This window comes from Lonchura striata, chromosome 20 (assembly GCF_050655825.1).
Source record: "Lonchura striata isolate lonStrDom1 chromosome 20, ASM5065582v1, whole genome shotgun sequence".
Classification (NCBI taxonomy): domain Eukaryota; kingdom Metazoa; phylum Chordata; class Aves; order Passeriformes; family Estrildidae; genus Lonchura; species Lonchura striata.
This window is the reverse complement of record NC_140722.1, coordinates 13,095,162-13,120,573: the sequence shown is the minus strand read 5'-3', so window position 1 is coordinate 13,120,573 and position 25,412 is coordinate 13,095,162. Positions and strand designations below refer to the sequence as shown.

The 25,412-nt window shown below is 38.7% G+C and overlaps 2 protein-coding genes across 4 annotated transcripts; both read left to right on the top strand.

Moving 5' to 3' along the window:
* The first annotated feature begins 5,268 nt into the window (after window positions 1-5,268).
* Window positions 5,269-16,399, top strand: SPO11 (SPO11 initiator of meiotic double strand breaks). The gene is made up of 13 exons (XM_031506538.3): window positions 5,269-5,465; window positions 7,497-7,610; window positions 9,981-10,069; window positions 10,657-10,723; window positions 10,930-11,038; window positions 11,626-11,712; window positions 12,995-13,031; window positions 13,255-13,364; window positions 14,212-14,311; window positions 14,815-14,852; window positions 15,520-15,596; window positions 15,793-15,904; window positions 16,155-16,399. The coding sequence occupies exons 1-13, from the start codon at window positions 5,368-5,370 to the stop codon at window positions 16,272-16,274; spliced, it is 1,158 nt and encodes a 385-aa protein (XP_031362398.1). The 5' UTR covers window positions 5,269-5,367; the 3' UTR covers window positions 16,275-16,399.
* A 1,045-nt stretch (window positions 16,400-17,444) lies between these two features.
* On the top strand, window positions 17,445-25,121 carry RAE1 (ribonucleic acid export 1). 3 transcript variants are annotated; one of them, XM_021553563.2, is made up of 12 exons: window positions 17,445-17,531; window positions 18,117-18,213; window positions 18,337-18,441; window positions 18,991-19,083; window positions 19,486-19,572; window positions 20,010-20,096; window positions 20,333-20,404; window positions 20,907-21,014; window positions 21,325-21,431; window positions 21,534-21,609; window positions 22,140-22,334; window positions 23,801-25,121. In XM_021553563.2, exons 2-12 carry the CDS (start codon window positions 18,124-18,126, stop codon window positions 23,885-23,887), a joined length of 1,107 nt encoding a protein of 368 aa, XP_021409238.1. In that variant the 5' UTR covers window positions 17,445-17,531; window positions 18,117-18,123; the 3' UTR covers window positions 23,888-25,121. The 3 variants fall into 3 exon arrangements, with proteins under 3 accessions (XP_021409238.1, XP_021409236.1, XP_021409237.1); XM_021553561.3 differs by having other exon boundaries at window positions 17,497-17,633; XM_021553562.2 differs by lacking the exon at window positions 17,445-17,531 and adding an exon at window positions 17,534-17,667.
* Window positions 25,122-25,412: the final 291 nt, after the last annotated feature.

The window sequence follows — 25,412 nt, the reverse complement described above, 5'->3', positions numbered from 1 at the left end:
TACACAGACATTTCATTAACACCTTCCTGTGGCTGTGAGCTGTACACACCTTTGGCTGTGGAACATCTGGGTGATTCTTCTGTTCCAGTGCCTCCTAGATCTCTAAAGCAGCAGGCAGAAAACTGCCTGGAAGAAGATCCATCAAACCAAACCCGAGGTGTTTGGTGGCTGTCCCAGCCAGCCGCAGGGGGACAAGGCAAAACATGACAAAATGTCACCCCTTCCTCCATGGCCAAGTACAGGGATGGGTCACAGCAGTGACATCCAGCTGACACTTTGGAGTTTGCTCTGAGAACAGAGAAAAGAGTGGTCTGTGCAGAAAGACTTGAAAACTGTTTGAATGGGCTAAAATAATATCCTGAAAAAGCAGTGCAGAGTCTTCACTGAAGGCTGACCAGCAATCTCACTGCATCCAGCACTGCTTGTGAGCAGCTTGGTAAGACGTGCTTTAGGCTTAATTCATATTTATATTTGAATCATGGTTTTTCTCTTCTCCAGTAGGGAAAAAAAAAAAAAAAAAAAAAAAAAAAAAAAAAGAAAAACTTAGATAAGACATCCATGCTATTTCTTTATTTTATATACTTTATACTGAGTCTTAAGACCCTCAAAAGCAAAGGTTGACATTTATCCAAAATTACATCACAGTGCCCCTGGCATTTTTGTGGTGTGGACCAATTAACATTAGTAGCTTAATTAACATCACCAAATGCATTTTAAAGAATGACATAAGATTGATTTTAATTGAGATTTCCAAAAAATGAAGTAGAATGCTAATCAGCTGCCCCACCTACCATTTATATAGCCCACAGTACTCTGTGTCAGAACTCCTACATCATCCTGTGACTTCATTTACCCCAGGGATTAAAAAACAGTTAATAACAACTGTCTGAAGTCCACCCCAAGTTTTACCTGTTGGCAGAAATCTGGGGTCATGACACCACTAGTGTAGCATTCCCATTAATGCAGCAGATTTAGGTTCAAATAGTATTAATGTACAGCAGGTGGCATTTTTGTGTTTAAAGAGTAAAGCCACACCTGAGTGTTCATGCTTTCTAAGATTTTGCCAACAAAAGGAAAACAGAAAATAAGACATTTTGCCTTTTGAAAGCCAGGAGAAATGGTGTAGCTATTTTCAATATTGCTATTTTCAAGCTGTCATATGAGCATGGAATAGAAGCCATTCTTGCTTTCCAGTTATATTTTAGTACAAATATCTTTCATTTGTTTGTTTCAACATATTTCCCCTTCAACATATTTTTTTAATCAAAATTTTTCCTAATAGTCTGGAGGAGTGTTCTATCTTAGTGTGAGACCAGTTCATGAGAGAGGGAGGAATAGTGACTAAGTTAGTACTGAGCAAGCTCAAACTTCAGCATGTAAAAATTATGTGTTCAAATGTTCAGTCATACAGTGCTGCCTATTTGTAGCTTAATTACTATGAATGCACGTGGAATTTATGCTCAATGATTTAAAAGTAATCTTTTATTTAATTTACTTTGTGCTTCTTTGTCTCATATACTTATTTTGCCCTGCCACAAAAAATATTTTACCATCCCTAAAAGCATTAGAAAATGTGGATCTCAGAACTGACAGAAGTTAGATGAAAGGTACTTTTCCTTTTAAGAATGGTCTGTAGAGTTTATTTCTGGCTGAAAGATAAAATACCAAAATAAAGGATGGAAACAAAATCCCACTTCCTCTTACAGTGACTTGACTCACCAGAGAATAAATATTTTGCAGGTGTTTCTCACTCTGGAGCCAGGTAGACTGCACACATACATTATTTTTGGATTGTTCTTTTTAACCACCAATGTTATTTGGAAGGAGATATCCTATTTGAAGTTGGGAGCTGTTAGCAGTGAATGACATTTCATCTCCTATTTCTCTGGGCTTTGCTCATTAGAAATAGCTCAATAAATTTTCATGTAATTTGCAGGTGATGGGTGTTGCTCCTGTTTCATCACAGTGTTAAATTTAACAGTTTCTGAGTGGTAACACTTTCTCTGGCACCTGTGGTGCCATCTACTGCACAGACTGGTAGAGGCTGGACGAGAGAACTGCAACCCTCCATTGCTGCCTTCACTTCTTCCTTCCCATCTTAACCTTTAAAAATGGTTCCTCATTTGCTTTCCTGGTAATTTTCCTTCTTGCACACATAAAAAAAAAGCATACAAATACATACTAGAGTGTATATTTTAGCACATTTATCTATAAATGTATATATGTGTATTTCTATAATTTTTAAACATATGCAGTCAACATTTGGAATTAAATTTTGGTGGGTTTTTTGGAAAGAATGTTTTAAAAAGGAAAAATAAATAAAGAAATAGGACCCTAGAAAAATAATCTGCTAGTCCATTTCTCGATTGCAGCTCATTTACTTATCATGTTCTGGATACAAATTTATCTGGTTAGAGATATTTATATTTACATATATGTGTGCAGTATTAAGTTGGAAGCACAGAAAATTTTGTTATTGTTACTTGTTTTTGTTGACTCAGATATAAACACTAAGTATTTTAGTTGGGTTTGTTTATGATTGCTGTCTGATGCTGTGAAGAAGAAGTAAGTAGCTAAATTGGCTTCTCATAAGTTGGTGTATTTAGTTTTGTTTGCAATCTGTTGCTGGGGGCATGGTATAATTTTGGTGGTTCTATATCAAAAAAATTCTGTTGATTTTGATGTAGAGTTGTTGGAAAGTTCTACAGAGATTTTACATAAATATTTCCGGAATGATCTCAAGATACCTAAAGGCCAAAGACTTAAGATGAAAGCTCTGAAAATTTCAGTTTATTATTTCCCCTTTCTTTGGCTTCCCTCTGTTAATTGAAGCACCTCGTGCTCATATCATCATAGCCTGAGGTTTTCCTTGAACAAATCAATGCATGAATTTTTTAATTACCTACCCAAGCAGGACTAGGATTGCTCACTCACACAAGTACCAAAGAAGAAAGGTTCACTGGCAGTAGCTAATGGAGCAACGTTTTAAAAACTACATCATCTAACCTGCTAACAAGTCTAAGCATCACCACGTTTGAAATGCTGTTGGCTGTGAGCTGGATTGAGCACAGCCTCCAGTACTGCTGACTGCTGTGCACTAAACATGATGTTATCAACAGTGAGCTTTGAAAATTTTTCCCTAGAAAGGACAAGCCTTATGATATTTATCTCCTAAGTAACTTCTAACACTCTCAGTGAGACATCTAATGAGGAATCAATTATGATGACATAGTTATGAGTTGAAAATACAGCTTGGCATATGATAACTGCAAAGGTAAGAGCAGTTAAAGTTTGTGTTATCTGGGTTTTTTTTGCCACGGAGCTGATGGGGCAGGAGCCCTGATCTCTGCACACAAAAGCACTGCAGAACCAGAGAGTGCCAAGGAGTACCTGGGGCTACTCCTCTGCAGGATTCCCAGGAGTGCTGCATTTTCTCTTTGAAATCACCATGAATTTAAAAATTCTGAAGTGACAGACAGGGTTTTTTGTAGGAAAAGCCAAATGGCTAAAGGTGAAATGCACCAAAATACTCCGAATGTGTGGGGTTTCTTCCCAAATTCACAGTCTGTGTCATCCATTGTGCCCTCTGGCTGGGGATGCCACATGAATAACAACAATCCCAGTTCAGCCATAACCCTTACAAAATTTAGCATTCTTTTCTTAAATTTCAGCTTCTCTGGAAGCCAGTAATTCATGATTCTTAGAATTGGGGTTTATTGTTTGTTCAGAATACAAGACTTTAACAGCGTATTGAGAAAGATTTGACAACATATCACGAGACTTTCATAAACCTTCAGAATGCTGAAGGCAAACGATAAAAAGTAGCACTAAATCTTTAATTCAGCTTCTACTGAAAAAAAATCCATGTCCTTCCCCAAAGTGGAATTCGACTTCTACTGAAGCTGAATTAAAGATTTAGTGCTGCTCTTTACCATTTCAATTTCAGTAGAAGTTGAAGTCCACTTTGGGGAAGGACGTGGATCTTTCAACAGCTGGAGCTGAATTCAAGTTGAATTCAACTACTGAATTCAAAGTGGAATTCAATTTCAGTAGAAGTTGAAGTCCACTTTGGGGAAGGACGTGGATCTTTCAACAGCTGGAGCTGAATTCAAGTTGAATTCAACTACTGAATTCAATGTGGAATTCAATTTGAAGTTGAATTCAACTACTGAATTCAAAGTGGAATTCAATTTCAGTAGAAGTTGAAGTCCACTTTGGGGAAGGACATGGAGTTTTCAACAGCTGGAGCTGAATTCAATTTCAGTAGAATTTGAATTCCACTTTGGGGAAGGACGTGGATCTTTCAACAGCTGGAGCTGAATTCAAGTTGAATTCAACTACTGAAGTTGAATTCAATTTCAGTAGAAGTTGAATTCCACTTTGGGGAAGGACGTGGATTTTTCAACAGCTGGAGCCACACTGGAGTTCCATCCCCCTCAGCTTCCCGCCAGCCAGGAACAGACATTTGAGATTCCGGGAAGAGGGAAATGGCTGGATGAGAAAGGCACTGGCCAGCTGCCCGGTTGGTTTATTCCAGAAGCCGGGGGTGCTGTGGGGTTTGTGGTCAGACACCAGCCCCATGGCCGGGCCTGAGGGCCAGCGCCCAGCGCCGGCCATGGCCGGCGGGGTGGGCGGGGCCACCGCCTGTCAATCAGAAAAGGGCGGGAAAACCCTCAGGCACCCACAGCGGCTGGAGTAGCCCTTGGCCACTCTGGAGAGGGGGGAAAAGGCTTTGGGAGGTCAGGAGGGGCGGGAAAAGCCATTGGTAGGTTAAGAAGAGTGGGAAAACCCATTTGTAGGTTAAGAAGAGTGGGAAAACCTCTTGGTCAGTCAGGGTAGGAAAAGCCCTCAGGTGGTCAGAAAGGGCGGGAAAAGCCTCAGGTGGTCAGAACAGCCAAAAACGGCCCTTGGTCATTCTGGAATAGCAAGAAAAGTCCTTGGTCAATTAAAAAGAGTGGGAGAATCCCTTTGTTGGTTGGGAAGAGAAGGAAAAGCCCTTTGTTGGTTGGGAAGAGAAGGAAAAGCCGTTGGTTGGTTTGGAAGGGTGGGAGAAGCTCTAAGTTGGTCAGGAAAAGCCCTCAGTCAGACAGGGTGGAAAAAGCCCTCAGATGGGCAGGATAGGATGTGCCAGCTCCTCATTATAAAGGGAGGGAGAAGCCCTCGGTCAGTCTGGGAAAACCTTGACTTTGGTTTCCACAGCAAATTTCTGCCTTTTCTCTGTGATCCTGTGGTTTGAGCTCAGGTCATGTGTTTTACATCCAGGAAGCAGAAGAGCCATTTCCAATTTCTGTGATAACCTCTTTTTGCCTCTTTTTAACAGGGCTTCTTCCCTACCCAGAGAAGCTGGACTGACCTGCACCAGCCTGAATGGAGAAGCATGGTCTGTGTTCCACTGAAACTCCAGCTGGGAACAAGACCAGCTTCAGGGAAACAAGTCTGTCTGGTCAGGAGAGCCACATCTCCAGGTAAAAAAATGTAAAAAATAGCACCGCCACTATCTTTCTGTGGTGATGCTTAAGTAGGTAGGACACTATTGCACCAAACAGGCTCATGCTGAAGCAAAAACATAATCCAATACAAAATGCAGTCTTGGATTGCAAACAGCATCTTCATTCCCTCAGACCTCTCCAAAAAGTCTGTGGCTGCAGAAATATAGAACACTGTGACAAAATGAGCTTACTGAATTACACCAACAAAAAACCCTTAACAATTTTTAAAGACACTTTCTGCACAAGGTACATCAGCCTCAGCAGCTAGAACAGTCTGGGAGTATCATGAAGGTATTTTTAAAATAAAAGGATATTATCAACATTATTATTTAGAGATTTCTTGGTCTCTGTCTCATGACTTCAGTGATGCACAGGTCTGAGTATGTTAGTTTCTTACAGTGCAAATTTTAGTTTGTAGCTGTTTCTTTTGTGTATCTTCTTAGCTTGCTGAAGGTGCTATAATATAAATATTTTGTGTCATTTATGTTGAAGATCTGTTCTCCTTCTATATAGAAACAAGTATCCACTCTGCTTCAATCTATTAGAAATGACCAGGCAAACCCTGCGAGCTGTGCAGCACCTTCCCTTTCTCTGCTCAGATGTCCTTGTTAACTAAACCACAGTGAATTTTAAGTAGGCATACTTGGCCAGTGTCATATGTTTGCTTATTAAAATTCAGATAATCTCTGCAAAAAGAGACAGAATATCAGCAGGGGGTACATGGAGGCTTCCTGTCCTCTTCCTCCTATTTTGCATTTTACATATTACATTCCTAATTTCTCTTGGCCAGCAAAAGGGGAACTTGGGATTGGAACACAACCCGGATTTGAAAATTCTGCAGCAAACTCTGAAATACATCTGGAATATTAATATAGTTAGAGTGGACAGAATAAAATTAATAAGTAAAATATTTATGAGTATCAAAGTAATGCTATGATTTAGAATCCCTACCCATCTGTTCTTTCATCCATCTGCCCATACAGATTTTTATTGTCTTCAACACTAATTTTTGTTCTTCTGGAACTTAAAATTGCTCTACAAAATTATAATCTAGTTTTAGCACAGTGGAGAGAGTTTGGAGCCTGACCTATAAAATGGAAGAAACATATTCAGCTGATAGAAGGGAGCTTTTATGACAGCTCATTATTGTTTAAGGAGACTCTGCTTAACTTTAAAAATCATTCTTGCTGATTTGAGATAATTAATTTTGTGTGGCGTGCACTGGTATTGACTCATCTTTTCCCTGTATATTACTTAATGACAGAATTGGACTTCGGTAACAAAACTTTGAGCTAAAATCAGTTCCATGAATTCTTTAATTCCTACCTAGACTTAGGATAGTGCAGAGTACACTTGTAATTTTAATGGCAGCTGAAACACTGGAGTCAGATTGCTTATGAAAATAAAAAGCATCTGTCATAACACCAAACCAGCCTGGAGTTTTATTGTAAGGGATCTGCTGCAAAGCTACTTTGTCTTTTTTGGTGAAAGATACAGATTTGATTCTTTCCATGGTGTGTCTGTTGAGACTGAGCCTTCATGTAATTAAAATCCTTAGCAGTTAGTTCAGGGCAGCAGATCAAAAGGTTAATGTGCAATGGTACAACAGGAAGTATTTGTAGTCTTGAACACTTTTTAAATTTATAGCATTTAAAAACAACTTTTCCAAAATCATGGCCAAAGCCAATATTACCTCATTTATAGTAAAACATTAATCATTAGTCACAAACCAGCCAGTTGGTCTAGAAGTTCAGCTGGTGAAAAATTTGATGTATACAGGATTGAACAGAAATATACCTTAAATTGTGTCTCTAGTCATGCATTTGCAATGGAAAGGCAAAGGTATTAGGGAAACTGAGCAAAACAAAATTTAAAAAATGAAAGTGTTCCTCCACATTTCTGAACCTAAAGTACGCTGTAAGTTGTAAGAGAGGGGATAGTTGATAAAACTTAAAGTAGAACTAGATTTTATTATATGATCTGTGTCATCAATTCTCTTTGTTTCAGTTCTGAGGTTCTTGAAGCAATAGAAAATGTTATCCAAGGTGTATTTCAAAGCCTGGCCCAAAAAAAAGCACCTGTTCTCACAGTGGCTAACAGAACAGACTGGAGGAACATAGAGTAAGTAGTAAATATTTAGAAGTCCTGCCTTCTACTAATACAAATGCCATGAATATGAATTTGATTATGTAACTTCCAGAAAAATTAATCATACATAAGCTTTCTATCAGCATTAGAATCAAGAAATAATTTTTAAAAGTAATGGACAAATAAAAAGTAATGCTTAGTAACCACACTGAGCACGCATCATCATGTATTAAGTAATAGCAGACCACAGCACAAAGGGAAATGTAAAACTACTGTAATAGGGGTTGGAAAGGAAAGGGAGGTCCTACAAACAATCCTTTTCTGGAAGCAGAAGAAACCAGAAATGATATGTTGTGCTAGATTGAAAAAACCTGGTTTAGGCTGGAAGAAATTACTGGCAATTCTGCTCTTCAAACCCTTTGAGTGCTTCCTACTTTCTTTTCTTCTGCTTTTCCTCATTGTATCATATTTCTTAAAATGGTAGTGATAAACTTATCCTTTTATTCTTCAGAGAAGATGCATCTCATCTCTCCCTGCTGGGTGTCTTACCTGTGTGCTAAGTTCACTACCAGCAAAATAAAACAAACCAAGTTTCCAGTATGTTATCTGAATTTCAGATCTTCTGCCAGCTGACCTAAACAGGATCAGAGGAAAAGAAACCTGTCTTCCTTTATAGCACATTCTGTGATTTGTAGAAGTTGTTGATTGTGCAACAGTATTTTTCCAAGGAGTTAATTTAAACTGAAAATCATTAAACCTGAGAGATTAGCTGATTCCTACAATGCAATAGCAAAAGAATAAAGGAAGGCACAAATCTGTCTCTGGCCTTGTAAGAGCTTTGGACATCAGCAGGTTAAAGATTCAGATTGATAAGATTACAGAGATGCTTGCACATGGACACATTACAAACATTTAAGGTTGAGGAAGCACAGCAAACTTTCCAGGCATAACATGATGGTGGAATACTCATTTAATGAGAAAAAATAAACTTCTGCCAATCAAAAAACCTGAGGGGCCTGAAGGTAATCAGTTAACTGAAAAGCTTGTAGGTTCCATGGAATTTAATGGTTTGTGTCTTGATAGTTTAACAAGAATGTTTCACTCAGATGTCTGTAAAATTAAAATACTCTTACAAAGTTTTGCCATTTTTGGCAGTCTTTGGGGAAATGGCATTCCATGCTAGAAAAACAAATGTGAGCTGTTAGTTATCATCTGAACACATGTGGGGGGAAATATTCAAATTAAAACGAGTTAAGATCACAGTATGTTAAAAATAAGAGTCATCAATCTTATCAAAAAGAGCAGAATCATTATTTCTGGTGGAGAAGTGTAATCTCAGATATCTCTTATGGGAAGCTACCCCACTGTCCTGGGTAGAATGGGAGTGATCCAGGCTTAATCTGAGAGTAATCCAGGGCAGTCTTGATTACAGTTTTCCTCCTTTTCGGTTACAACGTTGGGAGCAGGCAAGCGAAAAGCACAAATAACTTTAAAATGTTGCAACACAAAGGCAAAAAGTTGCTTTAAAGCTGGCAGGCAGATGCTGCATCGGGCTGTCCCTGTAGGTTTGTGCAGCGTGTGCGCTCTGCCACCCAAAGGACGCATGGAGCAAAACCTCGAACAAACAAATTTAGAAACACGATGTGGTTTGGGATAAAATTATAGCCATCAAACCACCAGCACTTTTAAAATGTACCTACGAAACTCTGAAATGAAAAAGAATGCTTTAAAGGTAGGATCATAAGGCACTGAATTAAATTAAAGTAAAATAATGAAGTGTCCTCAAGAAAATAACTGATTCTTTTGGTGAAATGTGCACCTTCATGGTGAAGCATGAAATACTGGAGCTAATTTAGGTTAAAAAACTGTTTAGAGAGCAGGATACACCCTCTTTTTGTTTCCAACACTTAATAACAGAATACAATTAAGTTATCCTGATAATAATTGAAGGACATAATTTAGATAGTATTATTGTATTCGAAATAGTAACAAATTTTCATACAGTCTGCATCAGGAAGTCACTTGTGTCAGGCAATTTTTATTTTAATAATTACTCAGATTTTTTCTTCTGATTTCTTCCTTTGTTTTCATATTAAGTAATTACGGATGCTGATATATTAACAGTTCTAAACATGTAGGAAATACTTCCATTTCTGTCTCGAAACTTATGTACTTTATACTTTAATTCAGTCTTGAACCATCTTCCTGAGAAACTCTTTGCTTCCTTTTCCCTTTGACTACCCCAAGCCCACCCAATCTGATGGTTCCTGTGCTGAGTCTGAAAATAGCACAGCTGTATTTGACCATAGGAAAGGATTTTCTGAGTCTGAGTACACTTGCAGAGAACAATTCACCTGTACTCAGGGAGTTTGCAGTTTATTGTGTTTGTTTGCATTTTGTCAGATTTAAAGATTCTGTAGGTCTACAGATGATACCAGCTTCTACTACAAAACAAATAAGAAGTGACTGCCCTCAATCAGCAAGAAGATTTGGTAAGTTAAAAAAAAGCCCAAAGTGGAGTTCTTGGGTTTTTCTTTTGTCCTCTTAGTTCCCAAGTTCTTAAAAAACATAAAAAAAAAAAAAAAATATTATGCACTACAGTTTGGAAGTGTGTGGCTGATATAAGCTGATACCATGATCAGCCTTTCAGCTTTTCTCTTTTTTCCTCTATTAAATTATAGTGAGTGACTGTGAAATTAATACAATATTCTTAGAGTTTCTCCCTTCCCTTAACGGATATCAACTAAAGGCATATTCAATAAGTCTTAATGTAAAAACATCACCCTTTTTCAAAAAGCTGGCCAGGAAAGGAATCTTGGAATACAGACAATAATCTAATTTCTTTTTCTAACTCAGTCATTTCATTTCTTGGCCTGGACATAAGTGCATACATTCCCTCAGTTAACATTCTCATTATGCTAGAAATTAATGAGTTTGTTGAATAGTACAAGCTCTGTATTTTCACAGTATATTTCAAACTTTTATTTATGGGACACAATATGGTCTTATATAAAGACAAATTATTGTATACACATTTCTGGAAATGGATAGAATATTTTGTAAAATGTATTTTTTTCAGCTCTGATGCTCAAAATATTATCAATGATCTATAAGATGGTGCAGAGCAACACTTATGCAACTAAAAGGTAATGGAGTCAATTTCTGCAGTTTCAAATAAAGCTGTGTTTTAAGTATGTTTTTGTGAAAATCAATCTGTAGGATACAAACCTGCAGGATTCCTGTACATAAAATGCTTTAGGTTTATCTGGTTAACCATGTTCTTTATCAAATTCTCATGAGCCTGCAGCTGTTTCAGTATTATAATTACAAATACAATATTTTGTCTTGATAGAGATATATATTATTCAGATACTCTACTGTTTGGTAGCCAAAGTGTTGTGGACCAAATAATCAATGACATTTCTTGCATGCTTAAGATACCCCGGAGAAGTCTTCATGTGGTAAGTGGCTTCTTATCAATATTTTTGTCATTATTTCCAAATATTATTAAACTGATTAAACTGCAAGGGGAAATATCACAAAAAGTTGTCAGCTAGAATTAAATAGTTAAAATAAAAGTCTCATTGGTGCTAATGAAACATAGCTCTGGTTTATTGTAGCATTCAGAAGTTTCTTCACAGAAAATTCATTGAGTTTGCTTTTTCCAAAGGGTTTGGAACAAACTGCCAGCTAAAATCACAAGAGCTTTTGTCATCATCTAGAGAAGGCAGTGCTTAAACTTCAGAGTGCAAGACACCTGTTTATAAGTTTCTACTCAAATGAATTGAGAATTTGGGGGTTAAATGAAAACTTAAAATACATCAGAAATGTAACACCTGTCAAATTGACTCATATATTGCAAGGGTTCCTTCATACATAAAATTATTTCTTGTAAGTCTTTATGTCCATGAGGACAAAACATTGCTTAGTGTTTAAAAGGCTGATGGCAGTGAACCACTGCTTAGTACCAGTGGGAATTCTCAGAGATTTCTTGCTTTGTTTGTGCAAAAACTTCCAATTTACTCTGTACAACTTTTATTTTTTCCAGCTGTCTACAACTAAAGGTTTTGTTGCTGGTAATTTAAGTTACACTGAGGAAGATGGTACAAAAGTGAATTGTACCTGCAGTGCAACAGTATGTACTATATACCACAAAGACAATCCATAGCATAGATAACCTGCATTCCTTGTAGGTCAGGTTACAGTGTACATTTATTACAAAAACCTCTGCTTGTGACAAATTGAGGCATTACAACCTGAGTGAATAAAACAGATGAAAATATTGCTTAACTGAACGGTAATTCTGGAGCTTAGACTGTATTAAAATTCTGTGCTAGAGCCATCAGGAATAAATCTTTGGATATGATTTTTAGCACTACGTTCTGCCATGGAATCCTTGCAGAGGAAGGTGTATATATTACATATCTTAGGCTTTATATTACAGTGTTCTTTCAAATGAGTGCTCCTGAAGCAAAAGATCCTGGACACTCTGAACATAGAGCATTTCTGTCACATCAGATTGAATTCTGGCAGAGAGAGAAAACAAGAAAAAATTGGTTTAAGGGGAGGCAATTCAACTGGCCTAGTCCTGAAATATTTTCTACAGCAGTGCAGGGAATGAAAGCAGAAATAAAACTCAGACTTGCTGACTACTGTCACAATTTTCTGAAAAATGTGTTCATTGTAAACCTCAGTTGGTCATTTCAAAATGGAAGGGTAACCTTAGCTACCCATTACGCTTTGTTTGTAAGCATTAAATCCCCTGTTACTGCTCTCCATATTTTTATTTGCTGAGTTGTTCCACACTGGCACTGGGGTGATTTACAGTCAGGAGTTAAAACAGACCACACACTTCCATATATACATTCTCTTTGACCAAGTTCTTTCCCCAGTTCCTGTTTTCTCATCCATATGCTTGCCAGATTCAGCCAATTCTAACTAAAGATGTAAAGTAAACATCACCATGTCTTCAAGTTGTTGCTCCAAAATACTCATAAAATCAGGTTAGAGGCCAGTAAAATAATGAATTTAATGGTCTTACAAAAAGAATGTTTAGAGGTTTTAAGTCTGTATTAAATTTGCAATCATCACACCAAGCAGACCTTTTTCTGGCTAAGACAGATAAAACATTAAGCAGGGTATAATCTCCATCATGCCTATAGGATGAAAAATTTTCTGCAATAGTGGCATGAATACTTTTGAAAAGCATCTTGTTATGACAGGGAGACTCCTAGACCACTACACGATAGTGCATATGAATGCACTTGTAAAGAGGTGAAAATGTCAGAACTGATCTTGCATATAGAGGAGGATGGTGGTTTCAGGATGAAATTGTGTCCTTCATTACCTAATGTTGTTTTTTTAAAATATATCATTTTCTCTATTTAAAATTATTAATCTCATTTTTGTTGTTTTAGGCAGTCACTGTGCCATCTAATGTTCAAGGAATTAAAAGTATCCTTTGAGCAAGAACTCTAATCATAGATGGAAAAAAAGAAAGTAAAAACAAGAAATATTCCAAGTTAAACAATGTTCTGGTAATTTTTGCTTTCCTTGTTGGCTCTGAAATTGAGTCATGATCACTGCTCTTGGCTCCAAAACAGGTATTTGAGAGCAGTTAGTTTTAATTGATTGGTGTGATGGATCATTTTACACACAGCTGGCCTTAACACAAAAGATTTAAACTCGCATGCCAAATTTATATTAATTGTAGAAAAAGATGCAACTTTCCAGAGACTCCTAGATGACAACTTCTTCAATAAAGTGTCCCCATGTATCATGATCACGGTATGCACCTTGTATTTCATATCCTCCAGCTACATCTAATTTAAGGAATACTTTAGCATTGCAGAGCTGCTCAAACTTGGGCAAAAGGCCATAATAAAATTAATAGGAAACATATTTAACAATAATTTTAAAAATTTAATTATCCTCATAGAACTGTACTTATTTCCTCCAAACATCTCCTTAGAGCTTGGTAGCTTATCAGCTTCCTGTGCTGCTGCAAAGTTGCTGCACAGTCTCAGAAAGGCTCAGCTGTTCAGTGACCTTTTGTCCTTCAGGACCTGAGGTTTTGCAAACCCAAATTAAACAGAATTGGTTGATTTTGGACAGTACTGAAAGAGCTGTGGAGCCGGGGGAATTAACAGGAATGTGTAAATGAAATATGTGTACAATGAGGAAAAAATATTTTGCCATTCCTAAGAGAGATAAGCACTTCTATTATGCTATGCCACAAATAGTCCAGCTTCAGTCAGTCATAGCAAGAACTTGTTTTATATTGTTCCATTAGTGCCATAAATATTAGTTTAAGATAAAAAAGTGTCCTTCTTACACAAGGCTACATCTATGTATCAACTCCCAGACCTTACAAATTAACTCCTTGAACAGAGGAATGTCTGATGCTCCTGCAGTGCCCATAATCCAGAACACCTGCCCAGCTGCTCCCAGCCCCTCCCTCTGCACAAAGCCAAAATAGGAGCGTAGGACTTTCCCTGCAAAACAGCTGCTGGAGAAATGCTTCTGCCAGCATTTTGTTTGTTTGCTTGCTTTTAAATAGCAAATGTAAACACATATGTAGCCAGATGTTGTTTCAGTTAATATAAAACTGTCTGCTTTTCTTTTATTTCTTTAGGGAAGAGGCGTACCAGATCTTAATACACGACTTTTGGTCAGGAAGCTGTGGGATTCTTTTCAGATTCCTATTTTCACCCTTATGGATGCAGATCCACATGGTAAATCTGTAGAGGCTCAAAGGCATAAAAGAAAAGCAAAATTTGTTTAGGATGTCTTTTCTCACTCTTATGGGAAGGTTCTGAGAGCTCAGAAATCCAACACAATCAGAAGGTGATCCATCTACATTGATCCCATCTGAAATTGGGGAGATTACTGCGAAGTGAGAAGCAGCTGCTCAAAGAAATAGTATTAAGGGATATGAATAACACAGGATAAAGAAAGACACTTTCAATAAGAGATGTTGGACAATGTGTAAAAGAGCTGATTATCCTTGGCTTTGAATTTACTGCACACAGATAGTGTAAAACATTTAACTACATGAAGGTGACATGCTGAGATTCTGATTGTTTTGATATAATATAGAAATATGTGTAAGTCATCAGAACCTCATTAATCATAAAGCCATAACTGCTGTGCCATGAAACTGGTTTTTTAAATTCTCCTTAAGCATGCCCATTGTGCAGACAAACAGACACTTGACTTTTGCTATTCTGCAACCCAGGTGTAGAAATAATGTGCGTCTACAAATATGGATCTGTGGTGAGTATATGTTTTCCCCTTCAAATACAAAGTTTTGTAGCCCAGCCTGGAAGATGGAATGCATGAAATGCTGCAGCCTTTGTCAGAATGTGTGCTGCCTTTTACCATTTTTGTTTCAACACAAAGAGGTGATTTTTAGGCCTTTTGTGTCTGCAGAAACAGCTTCTTCCTGCAACAAAAAGAAACTGGATAGTAATGCCAGGTGTTTAATTTAACCATATTTCAGAGTTTTTCTCTGCTGCACAGGCAGTTTTCAGACAGTCCAAATAGAAAAGGGTTCAACATTTGGATTTGTTTCTGCCTTAGAAGAGGAAAAAGGCTGGAGGGACCTTGGGAGGAGAACCAAAATGTGAGATGGATGATTCTCCACAAAATAATGTTAAGTTTGTAAAGATTTTATTCTGGGCTGAGAATTTTTTTAGGGATACTTGTGTTAGTGTGCAACATTATGGAAGAAGTAAAGAGGAACAAGAGGAACAAGGAAGTATTATCATGTTTTACATGGCTACAGACAAGGTATGGGAACACATCATGGAAGGTGGGCAGATAGAGGTGAAGGCAGAGGGCAGGAGCAGATGGGTGAACTGTTCAGTAGAGAAATGGAAAAAGAACACCCCAAGTTAAACTACAGATCACTGAATGTTATAGCTGACATTTCTTATTTTAGTCAATGTCCTTTGAGGCCCATCATCTCACTGTTCCCTCTGTCAAGTGGCTTGGTCTCCTTCCATCTGATCTCGAGAGGTGAGTTATTTCCTCAGAAGAAACAGAAGTATCCTTCTGCTTCACAGACAGGAAATGCAGTCTGACTTACTGCACAAAAGTCTATTTAAATCCATTACTCTTTTCTTGCATTATTTTGGCTTAATATAAGGAAATAAGATGGACAAATATATTTTTAAGTGTGTGAGAAAATGTAAGAATTTTATTTTCTTTACAGATTAAACATATGCAAAGATGCCTTGATTCCATTTACAAAGCAAGATGAAAATAAATTAGCAAGTATTCAAAAGAGACCTTACATTGCTTGCCAGCCACTGTGGAAAAAAGAGGTCTGTATAAACCTACTGTTTTCTATTTCTTACTCCCCACAGGACAGATCCTGTATCTGACAAGCTCTTAGGATAGCAGAAACAGCCAGGTTTTGTAGCCCTAAAAGAAGGCAAGATTGAGAAAGCTTGGAATGTCTCTCTGAACCACTTTACAGCTCTACATGCACATACAATTAGTGAATGGAATTTTCTTACTTAACTTCCTACACACATTAATTTTTTCTCTTTTCTTTTTCTTTTCCTCTTTTAGCTGGAAATTATGGCAGCATCTAAACTGAAGGCTGAAATTCAAGTTTTAACTTCTGTCTCACCAGATTACCTGTCCAGAGTCTATTTACCAAACAAACTGCAGTTTGGTGGATGGTTATGAATGCTGCTCTGCAAATGAAATATTTTTCTATATATTGATTTAATTTGACTGCACTTAAGAAAAAGAAGTGCAGAGACAAAGGAGTCAGTTTCTTGTTCAATTTCTTTATCTCTGTACCTAGAGTATAATCTTCTCTTTTTCTTTGTTCAAACTGTAAGAGTAATTATGATTTTTGCAGATTACTGCTACTGCATTCTGTGGTTTCTGCTGTGAAACAGTGCTATATGCAATAGTATACATAGAAAAGATAATGATATATGTTCTTTCTGGCCAGAAAAATGTGAAGTTCAAAAACGTATCCAAGAATTGTTTTGCCTTCTGTGTTAAAGCACTGCATGATGCTGTACCAAGATTTTTGTATTTGAAGGGAGTGAAAGACTTGCTTAAGAATTTATTATATGTGCCACTTTTTGGAAATTATTTTAGGCACAGCATTGTGGTGTTTTGTGTTCACTGTAAATTTGGACCTAAAAGCCAGAAATAATTCCTGATTACTGCGTATCTCAAGCAGCTATAAATCTTCCAGCAATCAAACTATTATTTGTCTTCAACGAACAAATAAGAAAGTGGATGTTACTGATTAAGAATTTAATAAATAATCCTGTTAATAATGCGCATCATAACAGAAAGCCTTGTTCGTTTTATTTATTTTGTTGGCCATAAAACAGTAAAGACAAGCAGAAAACTGTGGTGATTAAAGTACTTTAATGTACATGGATACATCAATTCTTATGTGAGGGAGTCAGACTGACTGCATAGCAAATGCCTCCAAAATTGATCTCCACAGCCATCAGCATGGATCTTACATTTTTATTTTCAGTAGATCTTACATTTTTATTTACAACAGATTTATTTAGTTGGGTTTTTTTACAGCTGTTCCAACAGTACCAAACTTGAACGAAACATCCTTTTATTTACAGTAGAAGGGCAGAGTCACAACAGGCACTGCAATCCCAGGGAATCCAGGGCTCGTGCAGCAGCCGCTGTACTTCAGGAGGGTCAGGTCACCTGCGGTTCGGGGACATCCCCAAAATTCCCAAAACGCCCAAAATCCCCAAAATGCCGAACGCGCGAAATCGCCCGTGGCCCCGCCCCTCCCGCGCGCAGCGCAGCCGCGGCCCCGCCCCGCGGCGCCTGCGCAGGAGGCGCGGCCCGTCCCGCGCTCGCCGCCGGCCGCGCAGCAGCTCCGGGGCCGGAGCGGGCCCGCGGCGGGGCGTGAGGGGGCCCGGCGGCGGGGCGTGAGGGGTCCCGGCAGCGGTGCGTGAGGGGGCCCGGCGGCGGCTCAGCAGCGGGGAGTGAGGGGGCCCGGCGGCGGCTCGGCGGCGGGGCGTGAGGGGGCCCGGCGGCGGCTCGGCAGCGGTGCGTGAGGGGGCCCGGCGGCGGCTCGGCGGCGGTGCGTGAGGGGGCTCGGCAGCGGGCCGTGAGGCGGCTGTGCGCTGGTGCGTGGGGGCGGCCCCGGCCCGCGGCAGCGCTCTGGGGCCGTCCCGGGGGCCGCCGGCCGGGCAGAGCGAGCCCCGTGAGCGAAGGCCTCGGGGGTGGCGGAGAGCCCCGGCCGGGGTGTGCCCCAGAGGAGCAGCACCCCCGGCCGGGCTCGGTTTGGGCTCCCTGAGGTGCCAGCGAGCCGGGAGCTGTGGGGGTCCAACAGCAACGAGAAGTGTTATTTATTTATTTATTTGTTTGTTTATTTATTTATTTAATTTTGCTGTATTGGGTTTGGTGTATTACGTTTGGTATATGGGTTTGGTATGTTTGTATATCCCTGGGTGCCTCCCAGGGCTGCGCTCAGACGCCCCGAGCACGCTGGAGCGCCTCGCGGGGCTCAGCCTCCCCACTCGTTGGCAGGGCAAGGATGAGTCTGTTCGGATCAACGTCCGGATTCGGTACCGGCGGTACCAGCATGTTCGGCAGCACGACAGCGGACAACCACAACCCGATGAAGGTACGTGTGTCAGCCCCCTGTGCTGCTGTGCGTGTTAATTTGGACCCACCAGCTCGTTCTGTAGAAATAGTAAGAGCTCTGTTTACAGTTTTCAAAAGTTGCTCTGTCTCCCGTCCTTCCTAGGATATTGAAGTGACATCTCCACCTGATGACAGCATATCTTGTTTAGCATTTAGTCCACCAACGCTGCCGGGTAATTTCCTCATTGCAGGATCATGGGCAAATGATGTAAGTATTCTCACTTAGACATGCAGATTAAATAAAGTTCCTTAACTGCAAAATGGGATCCTAAAAGCTTATGTAGGGCACCTGAAAACCTAACTTGTTGAAGAACTGCAAAATTTACGTCTGGTACCAAGGCATTAAGTTTAATATGATTGATAAATCATCACAAACCCAAAAATATTAAGTTATCATAACCGGGTTTTTTTTGTTTGTTTGAAGGATGAGATCTTAGCTGGCTCAGGCAGGGAGGGAAGACAAATGTGGGCATGTTTTCTAACTGTTGTGTTCTGCCCAGCTGAGGGTTCAGGGTTCTCCAGGTCAATGTGGTACTCTTGAGGTGGAGTTGAGGTTGTGGGGTTGAGTGTTGGCTCTACAGGTGAATGGAACAGAAGGAAAAAAAAAAAAAAAAGGTTTCACTAATTCTGAAAAATCCCAGACTTTGGCTTTTATAACCATACTTTTTGTTGTATAAACTAGGGCTGGAGTCTTCAAGACAAGTCTTTTCAAGCTCCTGTTAATATGGTTTATCTGCATTTGTTTCTCCTGTTACAGGTTCGCTGCTGGGAAGTTCAGGATAATGGACAGACAATTCCAAAGGCTCAGCAGATGCACACAGGGCCTGTACTAGATGCCTGCTGGAGTGATGTATGTTGTTATTTAAAAACAAATGCACGCTTTTTTACCAGAAGTCCAAATAAAGTGGTGTGTGGTTTGCAGGCAGATGAGTGCCAGATGAAGCTGCCACCCATGGTTATTTTTGCACTGAAATTGCTGTAGATGTGTGCTGAGTGTGTCCTAGTGAGATGGGCTGGCATGGATATAAGAAGGCTAAAAGTGAGTTTAAAAGTTAGGAGTGTGTCAAAAGCTAGGTAAAGCTAGCCCCATTTGTTCTTTTGTGACATAGTAATAAATAAATTAGAATTTATGTTTCTTCTTTGTCTTGCAATCCCTGTACATGTTACATTGATGTTACACTGTTTCTAGAAGAGAAACACTTGCCACTTTTCCCTTAGAGCCCACTACTCTTATTTTATTTTTATTTTTTAGGATGGGAGTAAAGTATTTACTGCTTCTTGTGATAAAACTGCCAAAATGTGGGATCTCAACAGTAATCAAGCAATTCAGATTGCTCAAGTAAGTAAAGCCCAAAGTGCTAAATGTTTTTTTTTTTCTTTTTCTGTTTTTATTAAAAACTACCTTTCTAATTTTTATAGTTTTGTGATCGCGAAGTGCACCTGAACAGGTGATCAAAGTGATTTAAAACCCCTGTGCATTTGTTTCCTGTGTTTTACTTGAGGGAGCTCTTTCCACTGCTGCAGTGATCTCACTAAGTCACCCTGTTGCATTAGAGGGGAAAAATATTTTTAAGAAGTCATTCAATTCACTTCACAAATACCAGCTTTTTACTGCAACAATAACAGAATTACAATTTACATTCTCAAATAAGAAGTTAATGTCTATTTGTAGACTATGTAATTATGGTGACTAAAATTAGTTACCAGTTGTAATTTAAGAAGAGTTGTTCTCTTTAATGATTGCTTCTTGCATGTGTGCGTTTGTCCTTTCTTCAGCATGATGCTCCTGTGAAGACCATCCATTGGATTAAAGCACCAAATTACAGCTGTGTGATGACAGGAAGCTGGGATAAAACTTTGAAGGTATGATTTTTACCTGAAAAATTGGAGACAAAGTGTGCTAGTATTTTGTGTACAAAAATACTTATGTGAAGTGAAAATATTTTATTGAATTCTAATAATTAATGGAATAGCCTCACTTCACAGAGAGTAGCACTATTCTGACTGTAACAAGAATGAAACAGTTCCATTCTGTGTCCTGTAGTAATTTGAGGTGTATCCTGAGCTCCAGGTGTAAGTTTGTTCTCTGTCCCCATCAGTTCTGGGATACCCGTTCACCAACACCTATGATGACACTGCAGCTCCCTGAAAGATGTTACTGTGCAGATGTGGTAAGTCAGGATTTGTGGCAAACTGGTGCCAGCTGGATAACTGGGAGTAGGAAGAAGTTTTGGGGGCTCCTGTAGGACAGGATTTGAATGCTGTTAGTGTTTGATGTCTGTGTAGTACTAGAACATAATCTGATCTTCTTGATCAGGCCATGGAGAATAGGGATGAAAATAGGGATTTTTTCATACAGAACACACTTGGTGTCCTTTTAACATCACAAAATTCAGCCTGAGAATTGACCTACCCTTAGTTCTGGACAAGGTTGTAAATCACCATTGCATGTCACACTGGAAGAATCAGCTCATAATTAGAAGATTTTTGGTGTGTTTAATTTCTCAGTGGCAGGGAAAAACTGGTTGTGTTTGAAAATACGTGAATAAATGAACTTTTTTCTTTATCTGCTTTCTATTTCCCTCCCTCTCATTCCTGTAAGTTCTTCAGGGTGTTCTGCCATGCAATTAACACAAGTGTCTCTCTTACAACCTGTTTTACAACCTTATCCAGGTTCATCCTATGGCAGCTGTGGCCACTGCAGAAAGGGGTTTGATAGTTTATCAGTTAGAGAACCAACCTTCTGAATTTAGAAGAATAGAATCTCCCCTGAAGCACCAGGTAAATAATAATATTTGTATTTATACAGATCATTCACACTGTGGGCTTGACATGTATTGTAAAAACATGCAGTGTTTCAAAACCAAGTTACTTTAGCATAGCAGTGACCTCGTTTGCCAGTGATCTGTTGCTGATCTTCACAAGGATTTAGAAATTTAAATACTGTTGCCCAAATTCTCAACAGAATTTGAGCTATCACTTGACCTTGCTAGTGGTTTTGCTTTACCTTGCATTGATGACTTTGAAGTTTTGTGTCCCTGTGGAAAAGATGTCTCTGTGTAAAACTCCTTTGTATCTTTCTCAAATTCAGCATCGCTGTGTTGCTATTTTCAAAGACAAAGTGAACAAACCAACTGGCTTTGCCCTTGGGAGCATTGAAGGCAGAGTAGCTATTCATTATATCAACCCCCCAAACCCGTAAGTATTCAATAAAACATCCTCTCTCTATTGCTCAGTTCACAATGATGGAAATAAAAAGCTTTTTTAAAAAAAATTTAAAAATTTTAATTTCCTTTCCAGTGCAAAAGATAATTTCACTTTTAAATGCCATCGCTCCAATGGAACAAACACATCAGCACCTCAGGACATCTATGCTGTGAGTATCCAACATATATCATGTATACGCTGCACACTCCTCATGTAAAATTGGCTCTGAATTGTTCTCCTTCACCTTTTATCTGTCTAAAGCTGTCTTAGACACATTTAAACACTTGTCATAGTCATTCTTTAAGAAGAAAAATACTTTAAAAATTGTTATTTATATATTAAAAAAAAATTATACTCCCATAAAACCAGCATTAGATCAGACTTCCATTGAATCTGCTTGTCAACAAGTGGAGTTGACACTTGTTGATTTTGCAGATATTGAAACAATAGTTGTGTAGTGGCATTATGCATTGAATTATTAGGTACTAAGCCAAAAAAATGGTCTTTTTCTTGTTGCATTGGTGGTTTTTCTTTGGGTGTTTTTGGGTTTTCTCCAAAAAAAGTTTAAAGAATAAAGAGCTGTATCTAGTTGAAATTTAATGTATTTACTGTCACAGATTTCAGCACATCCTATGTTGAGTGTTGCCATTACCTGTTGCTAAGTGTGGTGCTGTACATGGTGTTCTGTTGGCTCTGCAGGTTAATGGGATTGCATTCCACCCTGTCCATGGTACTCTGGCCACAGTAGGGTCTGATGGGAGGTTCAGCTTTTGGGATAAAGATGCACGGACAAAGCTAAAAACCTCAGAGCAGCTGGACCAGCCAATATCTGCTTGTTGTTTCAACCACAATGGCAATATATTTGCTTATGCTTCCAGCTATGATTGGTCAAAGGTAAGAAGGATTTAGACTCATGTTCATACTTCCAGTTGACAACTAAGACTCTTCTTGAGATGTTTCTGCTGTTTTTTTACAAGTAGTAGATGAATCTTTCTGATATCTAAGAGAACTTCAAATGGCTATTTTAGCCACCTGATGAAGTTTAACAGTTAGCTTTGAATTTGTGGTGGTTCAACTCCAGCTGAACAAGCTTGCTAAATGATGCTGGTTTACAAATGTGGATGAGCAAACTGTAAATTCCCTGATTCAGAGGTTGCTATGGTTGCTCACACACATTGTGCCGTGGGCAGTGTCACAGGGCAGTGTGGCGCCCTGACAGCTTCCCACAGAGCTTGTGAAATGCACATCTCTGCTGCTTGTGCAGGCAGAAAAGCTGTGACTGTGATTATAAAAATTTACCTCACTGTTTGAATGCTCTCTATTAAATTTTCACTGCCACTTAGTAAGGATTTTGCTGGTGCTCATTTATGTATTTCTCTTCCTCACTTAACAATACAGATGCAGCAGAACCACAGCAAACCATGATCTGTGGAAAATCAATACTTCCTAATAGTTTAAGGAGGGAGAGCAGCAAGCTTGGAATGTAACTAATTGGTGCTTGGAGGATAATGTTCCTTCTGCTTATGAGTGAAATGAATGCAGAAATCACACAGATTAACTCAATTGCATGCCACAGAGAGCTAAATTTTAATTCACTGTGTTGTATTTAGTCCTCTGCCCACATTAAAATATTTGATGGTGTCAAGGCAGATGATTTCTTCAGTTCTGCTGCCATGGTACCTTTCAGATCTGCAAACCTGTATTAAGTAGTAAAATCAGTTGGTGCCAAGTATTGATCTTCCTCCCCAGAGCCATTTCTTGTTCATAGCGTTGGTAATTTCCAACTTGCATGTTGGACTTCAGTAGCTTTATTAGTGTTTACTCTCCCTGATTTGGATACTTGGGTATTAATTTGGTAATGTGTATGAAAATGATATGCAAAACAGGGTGTTTGCATCTGCAGCTGGGGAACAGAAAACTCTGCAGTTGCCTGAACTTGGGCTTCACTTTGAAAAAATGTGAACTTATGTCATTTAAAAGATAGAAAATATAAAGTGAAGCTGGGTGGCTATTCAAGGTTTAGTTTTTTCTCTGCCTTGAATGACATTGGAAAGAAATAATATTGAGTTAGGCTGCATCTGTAAAGTAGAACTTAGAGGTATGTGGTTATTTTTTTAATTAAAAATATTTTATACTTTAAAAATTAATACAAGTCTCTTAAATTTCACTTTATATGTACAGTTCTTGTAATTGCTTGTTCAAGTAAGCTGTTCCTAATCCACCACTGTGGTCCAATATCTGATCTTAAAGGTTTTAAGATTAAATAAACTAAACTAATGGAATATTCATATTCTTACATTTTAGGTAATGCTTATAGTTTTTCTTTGAAGTGAGTGAATGTAAATTATTTTTGTCTTTAGGGTCATGAATTCTATAATCCACAGAAGAAAAACTACATTTTTCTGCGAAATGCAGCAGAAGAGCTGAAGCCCAGGAATAAGAAGTAGTGAGTCTGGCTTGAACTCCTACTTGTTCTGCCCTTCCTGCCTCTGTTCTTCTGCCATTTGTGCCCTGTTGCACCATGGTTCAGTCAACTTTGGATCACAAACATTTAGCAGGATCTGTAAAAATTACAGTAAATGAATTCTGACTCGCTGGAGAACATTTTCCAAATTAGATACTCTGACATGTATAAGAAAGAGAGGCTCGTCTTGATATGACTTAACCATTCACTGTTCCACAGCAATAATGAAATTGCAGCAAAATCAACATCTGGGATGGATATTCCTACTTTGAAGTGCAGCCATTTGTATCTCTGGATTTATTTTGTTAGTATTATATTAAAATATATTAATTATCATAGTTCTGGAGAAGCTGTATAAATACTGTATTTCTTGTAAGTACTTGGAGAATCACCAGTAATTCTTCTCAAAGGAGGCTTGTTTTTTTTCTTATTAATAATTCAGGGGTTCTTTCATTGCTTTCTGGTTTTTGAAATGGAAGCATTGTCTGCTGTATGCCAGGAAGAAATGCTTTGAAAATTATTTTCCCTCCTTTTTAGATGACTAGGGAGGTATGTAGGAGGCCAAGAGCAGTGACAGAAACTCAAGACAGAAAATGGGCCCAGTGCAAACTTTAGATTTTTCTGACACTCTTGCAGTGGACGTGACTTCGGAGCAAACTGCTTTTTCTAGTTCAAAGAAGTTGCAGTGGTGCCAAGTGGTGAAATAGCTCAGAGTTCAGGAACATGAGCAAACCTTTAAAGGTTTTATTCATGACCAAACCAATGTGTGCAAAATCCCTTTGACCTAAGCTTCCTTGAAGCTGACACCTTTTAGAGGTGTAAGTTGAACATTTTAACATGGTTTTGTCCTGTAAGAGGGTGTTTAGGACTGAAAAAATACTCATTTTTGTATTAAGTAGAAAGTAGTGCTGGGAAGCTTCATCCTGATCAAAAATGCTGTGAAACAAAGTGAGTGGGTCTCTTCTTGACTTGAATCTACCACTGTTTACTTTTAACTAGCTATTTGTATACATGCCAAAGTTTTCTTTTTGAAAGTGAATGCTTATTATTCCTGTCTAACTATTGTTTGTTTGATAATGACTGAATAAAAAGGGGCTGGGGGGAGCATGTATAGAATTACATGGCATATTGTACAAATTCTCTGTAAAACTGTTATGGTTTAATGCTGGTGGTTACGGATTCATGCTGAGTTTCAAATAAAATTTTTATTAAATGCTTTTTTATATTCAGAAGTTCTGTTATAATAATGTGGGCAAGGCAATGTGCTTCATGTTTCAAAGCAGCTTTTTGGTCTTTCACTGTAATTCAGGGACATTTGCTGTAAATCAGCTCCTTTTCCTCCAGCTGCTTAAGCTGAGAATCCAGCGCATTTTCCAACTTCTGTTCCACTCCCAATGATTTCTGTGGGTTTGCCTCAAAAGAATTGGGAGAACTGGTGTGAAGGGCCTTTTGTTTTCAGAGGAATCCAGATCATTGCTATTTCAGCAGCCAACACCTGACATGGTGAG

Excerpts from the sequence above, each read along its gene's own strand:
- RAE1 (XM_021553563.2), top strand. The coding sequence starts at position 18,124 with ATGAGTCTGTTCGGATCAACGTCCGGATTCGGTACCGGCGGTACCAGC. Across the intron at positions 19,084-19,485 it reads TAGATGCCTGCTGGAGTGAT|GATGGGAGTAAAGTATTTAC; the intron begins GTATGTTGTTAT and ends TTTATTTTTTAG. Across the intron at positions 21,015-21,324 it reads AATCTCCCCTGAAGCACCAG|CATCGCTGTGTTGCTATTTT; the intron begins GTAAATAATAAT and ends TCTCAAATTCAG.
- SPO11 (XM_031506538.3), top strand. The coding sequence starts at position 5,368 with ATGGAGAAGCATGGTCTGTGTTCCACTGAAACTCCAGCTGGGAACAAG. Across the intron at positions 7,611-9,980 it reads ACAGACTGGAGGAACATAGA|ATTTAAAGATTCTGTAGGTC; the intron begins GTAAGTAGTAAA and ends GCATTTTGTCAG. Across the intron at positions 10,724-10,929 it reads AACACTTATGCAACTAAAAG|AGATATATATTATTCAGATA; the intron begins GTAATGGAGTCA and ends TTGTCTTGATAG.